General features: G+C 40.3%; 1 protein-coding gene across 4 annotated transcripts; it reads right to left on the bottom strand.

Annotated features, from left to right (window-relative positions):
- Positions 1-478: 478 nt before the first annotated feature.
- LOC123509592 lies at positions 479-13306 on the bottom strand. Of its 4 annotated transcripts, none has more exons than XM_045264009.1 (11): positions 13213-13306; positions 9519-9855; positions 6986-7143; positions 6205-6315; positions 5517-5689; positions 4984-5155; positions 3307-3429; positions 1995-2234; positions 1371-1535; positions 1046-1147; positions 479-880 (listed from the first exon to the last, which is right to left on the bottom strand). In XM_045264009.1, exons 2-11 carry the CDS (start codon positions 9595-9597, stop codon positions 698-700), a joined length of 1506 nt encoding a protein of 501 aa, XP_045119944.1. In that variant the 5' UTR covers positions 9598-9855; positions 13213-13306; the 3' UTR covers positions 479-697. The 4 variants fall into 4 exon arrangements, with proteins under 4 accessions (XP_045119944.1, XP_045119943.1, XP_045119945.1 ...); XM_045264008.1 differs by having other exon boundaries at positions 13217-13293; XM_045264010.1 differs by having other exon boundaries at positions 13204-13244.
- Positions 13307-15754: the final 2448 nt, after the last annotated feature.

Raw genomic sequence — 15754 nt, 5'->3', positions numbered from 1 at the left:
AATGAAAATATCAGTAAATTCTTTCCTCTTCAGAACTTTACAAAATTGCAAAGTTTTTTTCAGAGAGAACTGACAAAACTGACTTTTCACTGCCTGGAAGCTTTTTTTGCTCATTGAAATCAGCAACTTAAATCAGTTCAATGTTTGCTAAGGCACCTAATAGCAACAGTGGAAAATTCATCCGAAGGTAGGATGATTTTACTATGAGAAGACGCTGCAGAAAGATTGAACCTCTTCACTGGGACACTAAAGCTAAGCACTTCAGATAGGATCATTGTAACTGTTAGGTAATGTTTGTGGTGATTGTGCCACTGGTTCAACACCTCAGCACTGAAAACATATCCTGCAATATCCCTTAGCAGAATAAAGCTTTCATACACACCTACAATGTATAGATAAATAATATATATATATATATATATATATATATATATATATATATATATATATATATATATATATATATATATATATATATATATATATATATATATATAATTTGATATAAAACTTAATACGATGCCTGAACTGAAACAATGCAGGTATCACAAAAGTGTATAAAAATATCACAAACTTCATATAGGTATATAAAATAGATAACAAAAACAAAATAGAGCCCATACTAATAGTGCAATTGAACAGCATCATCACAAGCAATCATTTCCCTGTTACCCTCACCTCAGCTCTCTCACAGCTGCTACAAGTACAAGCTCTTGTTGAGGTCCAGCTTGATCATCTTGAACTGCTTGTCAGTGAGTGCCTGCCAGCGGTGCCCCAGGATCTGTGCCACCTCCCTCTCCATTGCCTCGTATGATCGCGCATTCTTGCACAGCCATGCATAGAACTCTGGCGTCCAGTCAGGGTTGTAAGGCCAGTCTGCCTATTATTTCAATGTCTTTTTGTTAACAACAAAAACGAAAAACCTTCCATACTGATAGCATACTACTGGTAAATCTTACAAGATACAAGTGATTTGTGAATTTTTTTTAGCAATGAAATTTTTTTAGTGGTGATAAACATGTAAATACAGGGAGAAAGACAGTACCTTGAGCATGATGGCATTCCTACGGACATAGAAGTAGATGAGGTTCTTGGCAGTGTGCGCCAGGAGGAGGACAGTTGCAGTGGATACCTTCTCCCTCACCACCTGTCCAAAATAAACCCTGATACACCAGCACCTCTCCTCATCACCTCACTTCATGCTACCATGTTCTCTTCACAACACATTTAATGTGTTTTTTCTCAACATTTATAGTTATGCATTCTTCTTTTTATGCAACCCTTTAAAATCAATAATTCAGGAGCTATGTTATATGGATTAAATGGCTTTATACACTGTATTTTCTTGTAATCTCACATTCGATTCTCACCAGGGTGTGGATGTAGGGAGACTGTCGAACAAGGAGTAGCAGGGAAGAGTCGGCTCTCTCATGGAAGGAACTGGGCATGTGGAAGCGAGGGAGCTGCATATGGGCAAACACCTCCAAATCCTGCTTGTACATTTCCACAGTGGCCATCATGATGCGGGGGCTGATCTGAGGCATGGCAGAGGAACAAGAGGGAACCGGTTAGAATTGTGGTGGTAATGTTGTCTTCTTGTGCTTTGTAATAATAAGATAAAAAAAGGAAATAGAGGAAACAAAGGGAGAAATAACTGTAGGTATGAAGGACAGAAACAGAGCCAAATAGAGATAAACAGGGGAGGCAAAAAAGACAGAAAAAGAGTGAAAGACAAGAAGATAGAGAAAACAGATAGATTAGGCAATAACAGGAGACACAAGAGGAAACATACAGAGGAGACAGACAGAAGAGGTACAAAGGATAGGAATAGAGCAGGAGAGAGAAGTATTGACAGAAATAGACAGGAAGGACACACAGAGGAGGCAACAACCTAAGGAAACATTACAGGAGAACAGCAAAGGAAGCAACACCAGAAAAGAAAATACAAAACAGCAATAGAAAGAGAAAACACCACACAGCACCCAGCACCTCACTTTGGCATATGGGGAGTCATAAACAACACTCTTGACTGGAGCTCGGGGTTGCCAAATGATCTCCTTCTTGCAGGAGCCCTCAAGTTGCAAGTGCACCCGCAGGTAGGGGTTGCCGCGGCGACACATCTTCCACACCTTGTAGCTGAGGGACTTGCCATGCTCTGTGTACTTGTTCTGCACGATGTGAAGGTTACGCAGCCTTGACTGACCAATCAACTCAATCAGGTCATCGCTTATGTTCTGTTTAGGGAAGGCTTGTTAGGTAATTCACTGCTGCTTCACATAAGAATAAGTACACTTAACCCTCGGCTATCGCGCCCAATTGGGACTGAAATAGCCGTGCCAGAGCCGAAAACGCGATAGCCGAATTGAACAACTAATGGTGAAAATTGTTATTGGTGCCGCAACAACAAATTTTACTCCTAATATCCCTCATTTTTACCTTTTTTTTAATTACTGTATAATCGATTGCAGGACGGCGTGGAGGGTTGGTGGCCATTGTGAGCACAAAAAATGGTAGAATCTGGCTATCACTGTCTAGTGGGGAGGACGCACACTCAGAGACTGTGATTCATCTTGGTGGGAAGGTGGTTTTGGCCAATGAGCGCTCAGATATCCCATGATGTCATGGCTGGGCATGTGATAGTAGGCATCTGAGGTCGCGATAATGAAATTTTAGCAGCTTTTCATTGGTGCGTGATAGCAATAAAACGCGATAGCTGAAGTCACGATAGCCGAGGGTTGACTGTATAAGAAAATTAGGGAAACTCCAAGAAGCCATCAGCCCTACTCCTGGCAGTCCCTGTACCAAACCTACCTACCCTCTTCCACCTATCATCCCCATGTACGTATTTGTCTAGTCTTCTTTCAAAGCTCCCTAATGAGGCTGCCGTGGTACAGTGGAACCATGCGCGCTTTGGGGTCCGAGGAGTCTTCAAGCGCATGGGTTCGAATCCTGTCCACGGTCTGAATGCAGGTTGGGCTTCCTCACTCGGGGCAACGGTTTCCTAGCGGGTGGGCTTTGAGATAGGAGGTACCCCAAAAAGTACCTCCTTTAGCCCATAAATTCCCATGAAAAACCCACATGGTATAAATAAAAAAAAAAGACTCAGCACTATTAGCCCAGCTGGCCCAAGATGGAAATGGACAGTTCTGTGGACAACTACATTACACAAACTGCACCATAAGAGCTGAGGCATTGCAAATCTGGCTACATAAATAAGAGTGATGACATATGCATTAGTAATGGAAACACATTCACACCATTTCCAAAACAATCAAGGGGCTACACAGTCACCCCAAACCATCACACCTGTGGGGAGATGACAAGTGTCTGCAGGTTAACAAAGGCTGCTGGGTGGATGATGGGGAGACTCATCTTCGTCAGGTTGATCAGCACCAGAGTCTTGAGTGTTTCGCAGCATGTCACACACACCTGGGGGACACAAACCATCGCCTGTACTCTGAAACACTTCTGCATCACATCTCCACTACTTTCAAATATATTACACAGGTTTTTATGGGTGTTTTTATAGTTTTATAATTATAAGATTTCTACATTATCAAATAGAGAAGCACTCTTGAGAACTGAGCTAATCAACTCTCTAGCCTTTGAAAGATAGTTATCATGAATTGATACAGGTTTTTAAGGGTGTTATGGTTGTAAGGATAGATTAACAAGATTTCTTACTTATTGACTGAAGAAACAGTCATAAGCACATGGCTTATTATCTCCCTGGCCAAGAATTTTGCATTGATACAAATTTCTAAGGATCCTTTTATGACTGTAAGAACATATTAACACTTTTCAGAACATGGCAAATAATCTGTGGTTTTTAAGGATGTTTCAGTGTTTTTTCTGTTGCCTTCTGTCAGTACCCCTCTTATACAACAAAGAAAAGTCTACATTCATCCTGATTGTAGGAAAGAAAGTATCAGGAAAAAAAGTAACAGTGGTCATTCTTGAAGATAAATTGACAATTAATGTACACGATTTAAAGACTGCCGAATTGAAGACAGTGCTTCTGGTACAAAAGGAAGTATCATTTTTCTTGGAAAACATTAAAGTTAAAAACAGTAAAACGTTATCAAACATTAACACTTTGAAAAGTTAAAAACATTAATACATTAAAATATTAAAATGATTAAAACATTATAAAGTAAAAAAAACATTAAAAATACAAGATGTATATTAATGCAGTGTCCGGGTTATCGGTATTTTGTGAGCAAGTCCTTCTAAAAATTCTGGGATGGATTTTCTTCCTTCCACCCTGTCCTGACAGAGATGTCGTAGACGCTTTTGCAATTGAATAGCTTTTCTCTTGTGTCTTGGTTTGGATGCGTTGCCAATCAGGTCCTGCTGCACCACAGTGTCCACGGTAGCGTGTTCTTTTTGGAACCATTGTATGCACTTCCATACAAAGGGATGGTGGTGTCCAACTAAGTTTGAGAACTTATTGTTCCAACCCTCACAAATGTTGTTGGTATGGGAGTTGCTGTGTAATGTCACCTCATGTACATTCCAGATAGGAAGGAAGAAAATCCATCCCAGAATTTTTAGAAGGACTTGCTCACAATATACCGATAACCCGGACACTGCATTAATATACATCTCGTATTTTTTATGTTTTTTTTACTTTTTAATGTTTTAGTGTTTTAATATTTTTAATATTTTAATGTATTAATGTTTTTAACTTTTCAAAGTGTTAATGTATTATAACGTTTTACTGTTTTTAACTTTAATGTTTTCCAAGAAAATGATACTTCCTTTTGTACCAGAAGCACTGTCTTCAATTCGGCAGTCTTTAAATCGTGTACATTAATTGTCAATTTATCTTCAAGAATGACCACTGTTACTTTTTTTCCTAAATAAAATTAGTATTGTTACTTTTTTTCTTGATACTTTCTTTCCTAGCAAAAATTGTTTTTTTTTTCCATTACTTTTTTTCCTGATACTTTCTTTCCGAGCACCATTCATCCCTTCACCCACATCATCCAGGAGTGTCATGCCCTCACAGCCATCCAGCAGCAGGTCACGCAGCTCAAGGGTGTGCAGCATGGCAAACACCCCCACCACCTGCTTGAACATGGCCAGAATCTGACCCCCTGTGCCAAACACCAGCTCCTCTGATCGCTCTGTCACATGGCAGGCAAACTGAAATCTGAAAGAGTGGGATATGAGAGAGAAGGCCAATGAGATGGATGGAAGAGACAGGTAGAAGAAATGTGAGATGAGAATAATTGAAAAGATATATCAGAGGATGATAATGATGGAATGAAGTTATTTATGGTGTGTGGGACTGGAATAATGTGAAGGGAAGAAGAGTGATGTGAGAAAGAAAAGAATGATGAGGGATGGAATAGAAAAGAGGGAAAACCTAGTAAGGAAGAAATCAAATAAGAAAAAATGCAAGAAAGGGTGAAGTTATGTGTATGAAGAACTCTTAAAAGACCATATAATACAAACTTGATCGCCTGAAAAAAAAAAAAAGCAGAAACAACTAGGTAGGAACACACACTCACCTGACAGTGTGGACATAATCAAGGGTGCCTGGACAGTGGTGGTGCAGGTACAGGCTGATGTTGAGGAACTCGTATAGATTGAACAGGTTGGTCATGGGCTGGAAGATGAGGGTGCGGATGTGACTGCCCTTCTTGGTGAGGAAAACACTCGCTCGGATGTGGTCCAGGAGTTTCTGCAGAGGAGAGATTGCATAGAAGAAAAGAAGATACAAAAAAGAGGATTACAGAAGAGATTAGAGGCAGTGTTGGTTTGAGTGGGTGTTGTGAAAGAGAAAGGAAAGGGGAGAGTAATTGTGGTGTATATATAAGAAAAGAAGTTACAAGGAAAATGCAGAGAAAGCTGGTGAATCTCTATAGAGGAAAGATTAAAAGAAGGGATTATCCTTTGTTTTGTGGTGCAGAAGCCAGGAAGGAAGAGTAGATGCAATAAGAGGAGCAGATGGATATGGCCCAATCTTTCCTGTAATTTTCTTTGCTGGGATAAATGGCATGGGTGTTGTGAGGAAGGCAGGAAGAAAGTGATGCAAAGGCAAGAACAAAAAAGAATGTGTATAATAGAAGGTGGAAATGAAAAGAGAAAATGTGAGTATACATGAGATAAACAATTTAAAGAACAAATCAAGGTATAGTATATGAAAGACAATGCTCTCTCTCTCTCTCTCTCTCTCTCTCTCTCTCTCATTCTTACCTGCCATCCTGCACAGTAATTAAACTTGCGCTTAGTGAGTAAGGTATCGTGCAGTTCAAACGTATACCAGACACGTGGAAAGTGGAATGCCTTGCTCCAGTTGTAGCACACCTATTGTGGAGGCAGGGAGGAAAGAGAGGCATCAGTCCACAAGCTGACAAGTAAATGATGCATGTGATAAATGTGCAGATGTACAGACTGAGGTGGTATGGGTGATTCAGAAGAGGAGAGAGTTGTATGTTACGCAGCTCTGAGTGATATGGCAGGAAGAGCTGGAAGGAAACAAGTAAAAAGAAAAGAGAACCAAGAGACAGTATTCGGAGAAGGGGAAAAAACATATATTTTTTTAACTTGGAAGAATGTAAGAGGAATTGGTGTAAAACCAGTGGGAAGAACAAAAAGAGAGACAGCATGTGGAAAAAGGAAAAGAACCTTATATGATTCTACTCAAGCACTGGAAGTTGCTGTAAGGACACTAATGGGGAGAAAGAAGATCCAGGGACAATATATGGAGGAGGCCAAGAGAAAGACAAACATTAGAGAGATCATCTATGCAGACAAAAAGTGGGAGGACTTGACAATTAAGCTACTCAACTCTACCAGAGAATGGAGATATGAAAATGGTGATGATGAATGAAAGAACACAATAAGATGTGATATATTAAGAGAGTGTGGGCAACTTTACAGAATACCATGTCTTTCTTGAGATGTATGACTGTTGGCTACATACACCACAATGACCACACCACCACTACACCATCACCACACCACCAAAACTCACCTGGGATGCAGTGTGCCTCTCTGACAATGTGAGGTACTGAAAGATCCTCTCCAGCAGAAGATCAGGGAGGAGATGCCAGTCACTGTACACGTGATTAGGATCCACCACCTCCTCCTCGTCAAAATTCTGGTGGGGATCTACAACTTTGGCCCCAATGTCTGGTGGTGAGGGAACATCCATGATTAGTAGAAGTCCTGAGGTGGGGCCTGGAAATAATGGGAGGCTAGATAGATGAGAAAGAAGAGGAAGACTGATTAGAATTTTTGAGGGGGAGAGTAAGAATAGATGCAGGTTAAATTAATGAGAAAGAACATGACATAGGAATTTTGAGGGATCTGTAAACTGGAAGACAGGATAAGTAAAATGGTGGAGTTATGTAGGTGGTGTTAAGGTGTATAAATGGAGGAATTAAGGGTAGGAAAACAGTCTGATAGAGGGATACCAGATAAAGAAAAAAAGTGGAAGATTAACAAGAAATTTTAAAATATGTAAAAACTGAGGGAGTTGAATAAAGTGTAGAGGAAAAGAAGGGAGTAAGATAGGAGAGGAACAAGAACAGGAACAACCGAAGGAAGATAAAAGAAGAGGGAAAGGAAGAAGAGGAGGAAGTCAAGTGGTGTCTTGAGGTTTGTCCAACAAGGAGGGTAGTAAATGAAAAAAAAAAGCACAGCATCATATTTGATGGCCCTTACAAGTCTATTAGAGATAAACTATGGTGAATTACATGTTCAGTAGAATACCTATGTCGTCTAATATGATCTTACTCTCTCACACTTACAAAATATCACTCTTAAACTCATGCTGGCCTGGAATCTTCCTTTACCTAAAATCAACCAATAATAATAGATAAATAAACAGATAAAGTGATAATAATAAGGGAGCATTAATTAAGTTATAAGTTCACCTCACAACAGTCTAGTATATATCAGAAAAAAAACTTGATATTACTAATTAGTTATACATATAAGGGACCAAGAAGGGGAGTGAGGGATGAGGGAGGGAGGGGAGGGAAAGCAGCAACACCTCTGAGGGGAAATGTGTGGGGTCATGATGGGAGGAAGGGAAAGCGGGGTTGATAACAGTGAAAAATAATAAAAAAAAGGAAAAAACTGCATCATAATGAAATAAATAATAATAATAATAATAATAATAATAATAGTAATAAACACTAGAAATAATTACACATATAAGAAAGGAATATGTATGTATGGTTCACCGTGTGGGGAATGGATGGCTGTGGGAGGAAACGGGTGACATCCGGGGAATTTGAGTTACGAGAGTGGATATAACAAATAAGGATCAACGCACTGTTTGTTTATATGGGAGTGCGGAGGTCTCTAAATGGGATGAGAAATAAGATAACATGAAAAGAAAAAAATATACCAGATATTATAAAATAGGAGGGATATGCTGCGGGGAAAAAGATATATAATTGTCAGGGAGATTGTGTGGGGAGGAGAGAATGGGGATACACATATACTGGGATATTGACGAGAATATTTTAATGGGAGGGATTGCAGAAAGAGGAGCGGCATTCAGCTGTATGGAGAATGCTGGGAGAAAGAAAGGGATGTAAAATTCTCAGGAAAAGGAAAGGGGATAACTTCACATAACATCGTAACATTATATAAAGGGATACTGAGATGATAATCGACATTTCGTATAAGGAGGGAAAGGGGAGGGGAGGGCGAGGGGCAGCATCATAATATGGGGAATGGCAGGGAGGACACGGGGACATGTAAAGAGGATCGAGTACTCACTCTGCAAACACACGCTATACACCTCACTCTGCAAAAAGAAAACGAGATGAGCAGTGAAGCACTCTTAAGTACACTTTGGGGCAGGCAGACAGATAGACAAGACGAACAGGGACTCACAGCACCACAGCATTACCTTGAGAATCGTCACGGAGAAGAGTAGGAGCCGTCGTGAGAAGGCTGGTAGTCACGGAGAAGAGTAGGAGCCGTCGTGAGAAGGCCGGTAGTGGGGAGGGACTGGGGAACACTCTAGGGCAGACAGGGCAAATTGGAGTGGTGGGGGTCGGGAGATTAAAAGGAAACTACTCGTACTTATCCTTCGTTTTTGCAGTGGACAGCTTCGGTCAGTTTCTTTCTGAGGCCAAACACAGGCCAAAAACAAACTCCCTGGTAAGAGCTGCTCGTTGTTTACAGGGAGGAAATAAATCAATTTAGTAGAAACGAGGTCCGTATTCTCAAACACTTCAGCGGCCTTTTGACTCAACTTTTGACCGCATCTAGACGCAATTACTGGATGTTCTCAAGGGTTTTCATGATTCTAGAGATGGTTTAACATTACGAGGAACCAAGTAATCATCTCTGGCCTCTGCAAATACTCTCAAATTTCAAAGTCTTTGAGAATACAAGCCTTGGTATTAAAAAGAATTGGAGGGAGAAAAAGGGCTGCCTTGATTCCCGTATTGAGGGCTGGCTGGCGGGTATGTGGGTGGGGAGGGGGTTTTCAGGAGTAGTATTAGGAGCACGAAGAGGAGGAGAAGGGCAGTGACAGTACGCACCCTCATCTTCCCACAATCGTATGGGGGTGACATAATCGCAGCCTGGTCTTCTCTCTCTCTTGGGAAAACTGAAGGTCATCTTGGCGCTAGCGGGGAGAGCTTAACAAAAGGATTAACACGTCAGGAGGAACAAGCTGACCGTATGAGAGTCAGATGAGAAGTTCTGCTCAGCCACAAACTGAAGGCACTACTTGGCGGGTCAGGAACGCTGCATGACCCCTGCAGAATGTTCCCAATGCCGTCTGATACAAAATCTACGGCGAGTTTTACGAGTATAGTGAAGGCTTCGGGGGGGTTTGTGTATGCTGATCCGAGTTACCTTGCCTTGGTAGTGTTCCTGGTAAAGAGTGACAGAGAACAGAAAGATTGAAAACTGGGCATCGAATGTGATAAACGAGCAACAGAGGACGTGTGGAAGGGGAGTCCTGGCACGGCGCCCCACTTGAATGTCTCTGAAAGGTCAAAGCTGTGAGAGAGGAATTAAAACTCCTAGCTGAGAGTGGGGTTTGACACACACACACACACACACACACACACACACACACACACACACACACACACACACACACACACACACACACACACTTTCGGTACTAAGAAATTTGATGTACCAATAGAATAAATTAGATATATAAAGAAATAATATATAAAAAAATAGGATAAAAGATATTGAGTTTGTGATTAATATCTGACGTGGACTATACTCCCAATGTGCAGGTAGTGAGGTAATTAATGATAGAAAGAATATAGCAATAGATACAAGGAAAATAATAATCCTTGATAACAAAAACCTGTAATAAATTCAAGAAACTATCAAAATGAAAACCGTAACATCTGATTGAAATTACTGATGGATTAACATATTTCTTACGCCAACTTCGCCTTGATGAGTTAACTTGTCTGGCAATGAAGTATAAAGGAGAATAACAATAAACAATAAGGCCGAGTCAAAATATACGTACAGACCAGACACGTAGAAATCTTCAATATATTTAGCCTGAGTGGACAGGAGCGATGAGTTGATGGTAGGTAGACGAATATAGGCTGGCGCACACACACACACACACACACACACACACACACACACACACACACACACACACACACACACACACACACACACACACTTGCTTATAACTAAACGGTGACCAATGCCAGAAGTATTATAAGAAAAAGTAAACTCATGATAACAAGACATACAGACGTACACTGCCTCTGCAAACTCAAGTGGACCAGGTAAATCTGTGTTGGGAAGAAAATGATGAAAAGAAACAGGATGGATTATGAGCCCATAGTATTGTTTCCTGGGCTGTAAAAGAAAATGCGGAGATGTTTGATAATTTCCTTTGCTTCTAATAAAAGTTGAGGGTGATTATTGGAAAGTTCACGTAGGTAGTCTGCTTAACCTTAGAAATTAATCATACGAACCGTTTCAGAACACGCATAACCTAATACAACGGCTGAAAAAATAAAGGTAAAAAATAACACTTAACAAGGTTGAGTTCTGTGATACATTTCAATCAAAATACACGGGACCCAATACTCTCTCTAAAAAAAAAGAAACAAGTTAAAAAAGTAAAACAAAAATAAATATGATATGGAATTGAATTATGTGATATTCAAAGCATATAAAATCAATACTCAGCTGAAAAAAAAGGTTAACAAAATAATTCATATCAGTCAGCACCCGCCAGAATTACTCAGAACTAAGCATTGAGACGAGAGAGACACAGGAAAGACGGTAAATGCGTAGTGTTTTGATGAGAGCTGCCAGGAGAAGAGGTAGTGAGGTATGTACATGCGGCGTCATTCGGTGTGTGTCCTTTCAATATCCTTTACCAAATATCCCTCTCTACCTTTCACTCACATTCCTCTTCCTTCTTTTCGTTATCCTTCATCACATTTCTTCATATTTTTCCTATTCCTTTGATCATGTCTCCTCTTTTTCTCGTTTCTTCTTATCCTTTATTCGAGTCTCCTTTCCTTCCTTTTTTTACTCACATTCTTCTTCCTTCCTTTCAATATCCTTTCTTATTTTTTCTTTATATTTTCTTATTCCTTTAATCCCCTTAGTTATGATTTCTCGTTTCTTCGTCTCTTTCTTTTCTTTTTTACTCACACCTCCATCCCTTCTTTCCCTATCCATCTTTGCCCTTTATATTCTCCTATCCTCCCTTTCCATTACTCATGCTCCACTTTACTGTCTCTTTCTTTCCACATGCCCATTCCTCACGTGCCCTCTTCCTGTTTTTCTCTTTCCACATGCCACCCTGTGTTGGATAGGCATGGCCACCCTCTCCGTTGACCTTGGCAATGTTGGGTGCGACGATGCGACTAATGGAGCGAAACAAGGACTGAAGGCTTTCATCATAGATTATTTAAAGGCTGTTGCTGCTGCTATGGAGTTCTATGTGATGTTTTCATTGCTAGAGTATGTAATGTTTCTCTCCCCTTTCCAACAGACATTAAGTAAAAGTTGGGTTATATCCACCTGTCTAATAACTTTGAATACCAAGGCAAAATGTGATTACTTTTTCAAACGTTACCTAATAGGATCAATACATTAAAACAGTCATATGCTCATCAGTATGTCAGAAACAAGACCATGTAGACTGACAGAATGACGGACATTACAAAAATTGGGCTGTCCGACACACACACACACACACACACACACAAAGCCAAAAAACTCTACCGCATCAATTTTTCCCGTCTATGACACACTAACCCACACACAGCATTACGAACCGTGACTCTAAAACCAACAGACGGGAAAGAGTAGCATGAGTATCGTGTTTAGTGTACCAGGCTGCATCGTGCGTCAGTATCTACAGGAAATTATAAAAACTCGAGTCAATAGCAAGCAGCAGATGAGAAAGACTGGCATGAATACCTGGCTGCAAAACACGTCAGTTTACATCCCGGTACCTTTTCAAAAACTCCCCACGAGGTGCAACACGTGATGGGCTTTCAATATTATGTATTCGAGCATGTGTAAGAGCAAGGTCTTGGCGTCGCAGCAGCACAGTGACCAGACGTAAGAATACACGAAGCTATAAATAGGAAAAGAACCACCTGGCTTGCTACCTTGCACCGTCTTCCGCCTCTCTCCTCTCTTCTCCTTCCTCTCGCACTAACGTTCAATCTACTCTGCCTAGCTTCAATATATTCATAAACATTGAGTAGTGTAAAGTACCTGTAGGTCCCTGTTCATAAATAATCTCTCTCTCTCTCTCTCTCTCTCTACCATATTTCACCCCCCGCCACCGCCAGTGTAATAAACTTAATAGCTCTTATATAAAACATAAGCTTTATATAGACCAAAGTTATTATTTTTAGTTCATATTTTCCCCTCTCTCTTTTTTACACATTTCGTTAATCACAACCCGGCGCACAGCTCACCTCTACGATAATAAACACAAGGAAAGAGGAAGGTTTACCCAATAAAAGAATACATGACATTACTAGACACGCCCACACACATAACTACTAGATCACCAAACACACGCCTACACACCCATTAAATCACGAAACACATGCCCACACGACCACTGTATCACTTGACACACGCCCTCACAATCATCAGTACATCACCAGACACACGCCCTCACGCCCTTACAATCACTACATCACCAGACACACGCCCTTCACACCCTCATACATCCTCACGCCCGTCTTCCCCTACCAGCCTCACCCACCGTCCGTGAACAGCGGCACTCGTTGCATGCCACCACCAGACACTCCCGCCTCACACTCACTACTAAAACCAGTGCCAGGGCAGTGCCAAAGTCTCAACCACTGCCACCGCTACCCTGGCACCCTCAGATCGTTCCCAGCAACCCGCTATGCATGACGTAATTGGCTTCATTTTCTCGTGTTTCTGTATTGTTTGTTCTTGGATTGGCGTCTTTATGTTTCATTCTTGTTTTTATTTAATTTCTTTTAAGTATTATCTTGTGATGTGAGAGTATGAAGTGGCTTATTGTTTGATTTCTTCACAGGTTTTGGAGATTTAAGTTGTAGATATTGTTGTTGATGCAAGGACTGGTGGTTTTATTTCTTCTCTTTTTCTATTGCGATATACTGAAGCGTTATATAATCTAGTGGTTTCCTTTTGCTTTCTTTTCAAGTTATACACATTCCTGCCAGAGATATTTGTCTGATTTACAAGCATGACGAGGATTGATGTGGATGTGAAATGAGAAGTGTGTTGTGTATCATTAAGTTTAGGAAAATCATTGACTGCAGTGTGGCCTTAACTACGACATATCAGAAACCGGATCAACAGAAACGTGTCGTGTTGGCTGCCATAATCTCAAAGTGAGTTTTGGGAGGGCTTTCTGTTTTATTTATATACCATTTACTTAGATTTTTGGGAATTCCGTAATGTAAATTAGAAAAAAAATCACAAACACAAACACACACACACACACACACACACACACACACACACACACACACACACAGAATTCTTGAAATGTAGATTTGTTCACGTTATTACAGCAACTTCAGCCAACTTAACAAAACGCTATGCAACAATGGCTTGGATTTTTTAGAGCGTGCTTTCTGTGTTCATTTCGTCCGAGCGCTTTGCAGTGAATGAATACACGAGAGCGAGGCGGCAAAACTCTTGATACAATTCCCTGCAGTGGACAAGAGAGGTACTACACAAGGTTCAGAGGTCTTAAGATGGGATTCAAGCTTCATTCAACATGCACGATCCAATTAAACACTACCTCCATGCCCTCCTTTACTCGGATGAACGTAATTCTTTGAGAGATTCACTTGTGTCCTTGATTTCCCAAGCTTTACTCGGGCAGGAAAGAGGATCCCACTAATTCTCGGCCACCCCTTCCATTATTAATACTACTTTCTCGTCGCCTTGTCTTCCTCCTCGTCCTGCTTCCTTCCCTCATTCATCTTGTCGAGTGCTCCAGGAAATGTAACCCTTTCACCGCCACGCTCGTCCTTTGTCAGCATTCAGGGCATTGTAAAGAATTGTTTGCATGGAAGAATACAGGAAAAAAGAGGTTAATTGCGTCGCTTTTAGCCTACAGGAGTATTTTAAGTGACGCTGGTAAGAAAATATGAATAAAAAATGTCTCTAAAGTCGCAGGTGAGTATACGACTAATCTTTTAATAGTGAAAGGGGTGAGTGGAAGGGGATGCAACCGGGTTGGGGTCACGAAGGAAAGAAATCCAGTGCTTTTCCAAACCGAATAAATGAGAAAGAGATGGAGAAAAATAAAGGAAAAAAACAAACAAACAGTCAATGTTAGGTTACTATTTTAAGAGGGGGAAAAATGGACATAAAAACAAAGTTACACGTGACCATTTTCAATTTACAATAAGAACAAGAAAAGCCATACGCATCTCACCTGTCCTCACCTGATTTTTTCCTTTCCGTCTTTACAACAGGTGCTTCAATCCTTCCCAGCGGAGTGAAGGAAAAGGAGGAATTATCGGCGTTATAACTTTTCTCTCCGTTGATTAAGAAAGGAATGTATTTGATGTATCTTTCTCCCTCAGAGGTGCAAGCGGGAATGTGCAGTAGAGTGGAAGTCCTTAATTCTGCCGCAGTGAGGGAGAAGGAGTAAGAAAGACTGATGGAAAAGAGAGGACGAAGTTAACACGCAGGGGTAAAATGAGAAACGTAAGCGTAGATAACGATTTTGACCAAGTAAGAGAGGGAAGGAAAAGAGTTAAATAAAATAATAATAATAAGAAAAAAGAATAAAAAGGATAAAAAGAGAGAAATATGCAGGTATATATATATATATATATATATATATATATATATATATATATATATATATATATATATATATATATATATATATATATATATATATATATATATATATATATATATATATAAAAGGCAATATGTGAGATTGGAAATATATATATATATATATATATATATATATTCGATATATATATAAAGAGAGAGAGAGAGAGAGAGAGAGAGAGAGAGAGAGAGAGAGAGAGAGAGAGAGAGAGAGAGAGAGAGAGAGAGAGAGAGAGAGAGAGAGAGAGAGAGAGAGAGAGAGAGAGAGCATGAGAAAATCCAGCGAAATGGATGTTGGAATGATGATGATTCTTCGTGAAAGTGACTCATAGGAGGAGATTCAGAGGCTAGGAAAATGTTGTGTGTGGGAGGAGGGAGTTAAGGTTAGACAAAAAGAAAATCTGAAATGCCACACCTGAAACAATATCACAGCCACATAAACCCT

This window comes from Portunus trituberculatus, chromosome 27 (genome assembly GCF_017591435.1).
Source record: "Portunus trituberculatus isolate SZX2019 chromosome 27, ASM1759143v1, whole genome shotgun sequence".
NCBI classification, from domain to species: domain Eukaryota; kingdom Metazoa; phylum Arthropoda; class Malacostraca; order Decapoda; family Portunidae; genus Portunus; species Portunus trituberculatus.
The sequence above is the reverse complement of the archived record's forward strand: the minus strand, read 5'-3'. Positions and strand labels throughout refer to the sequence as shown.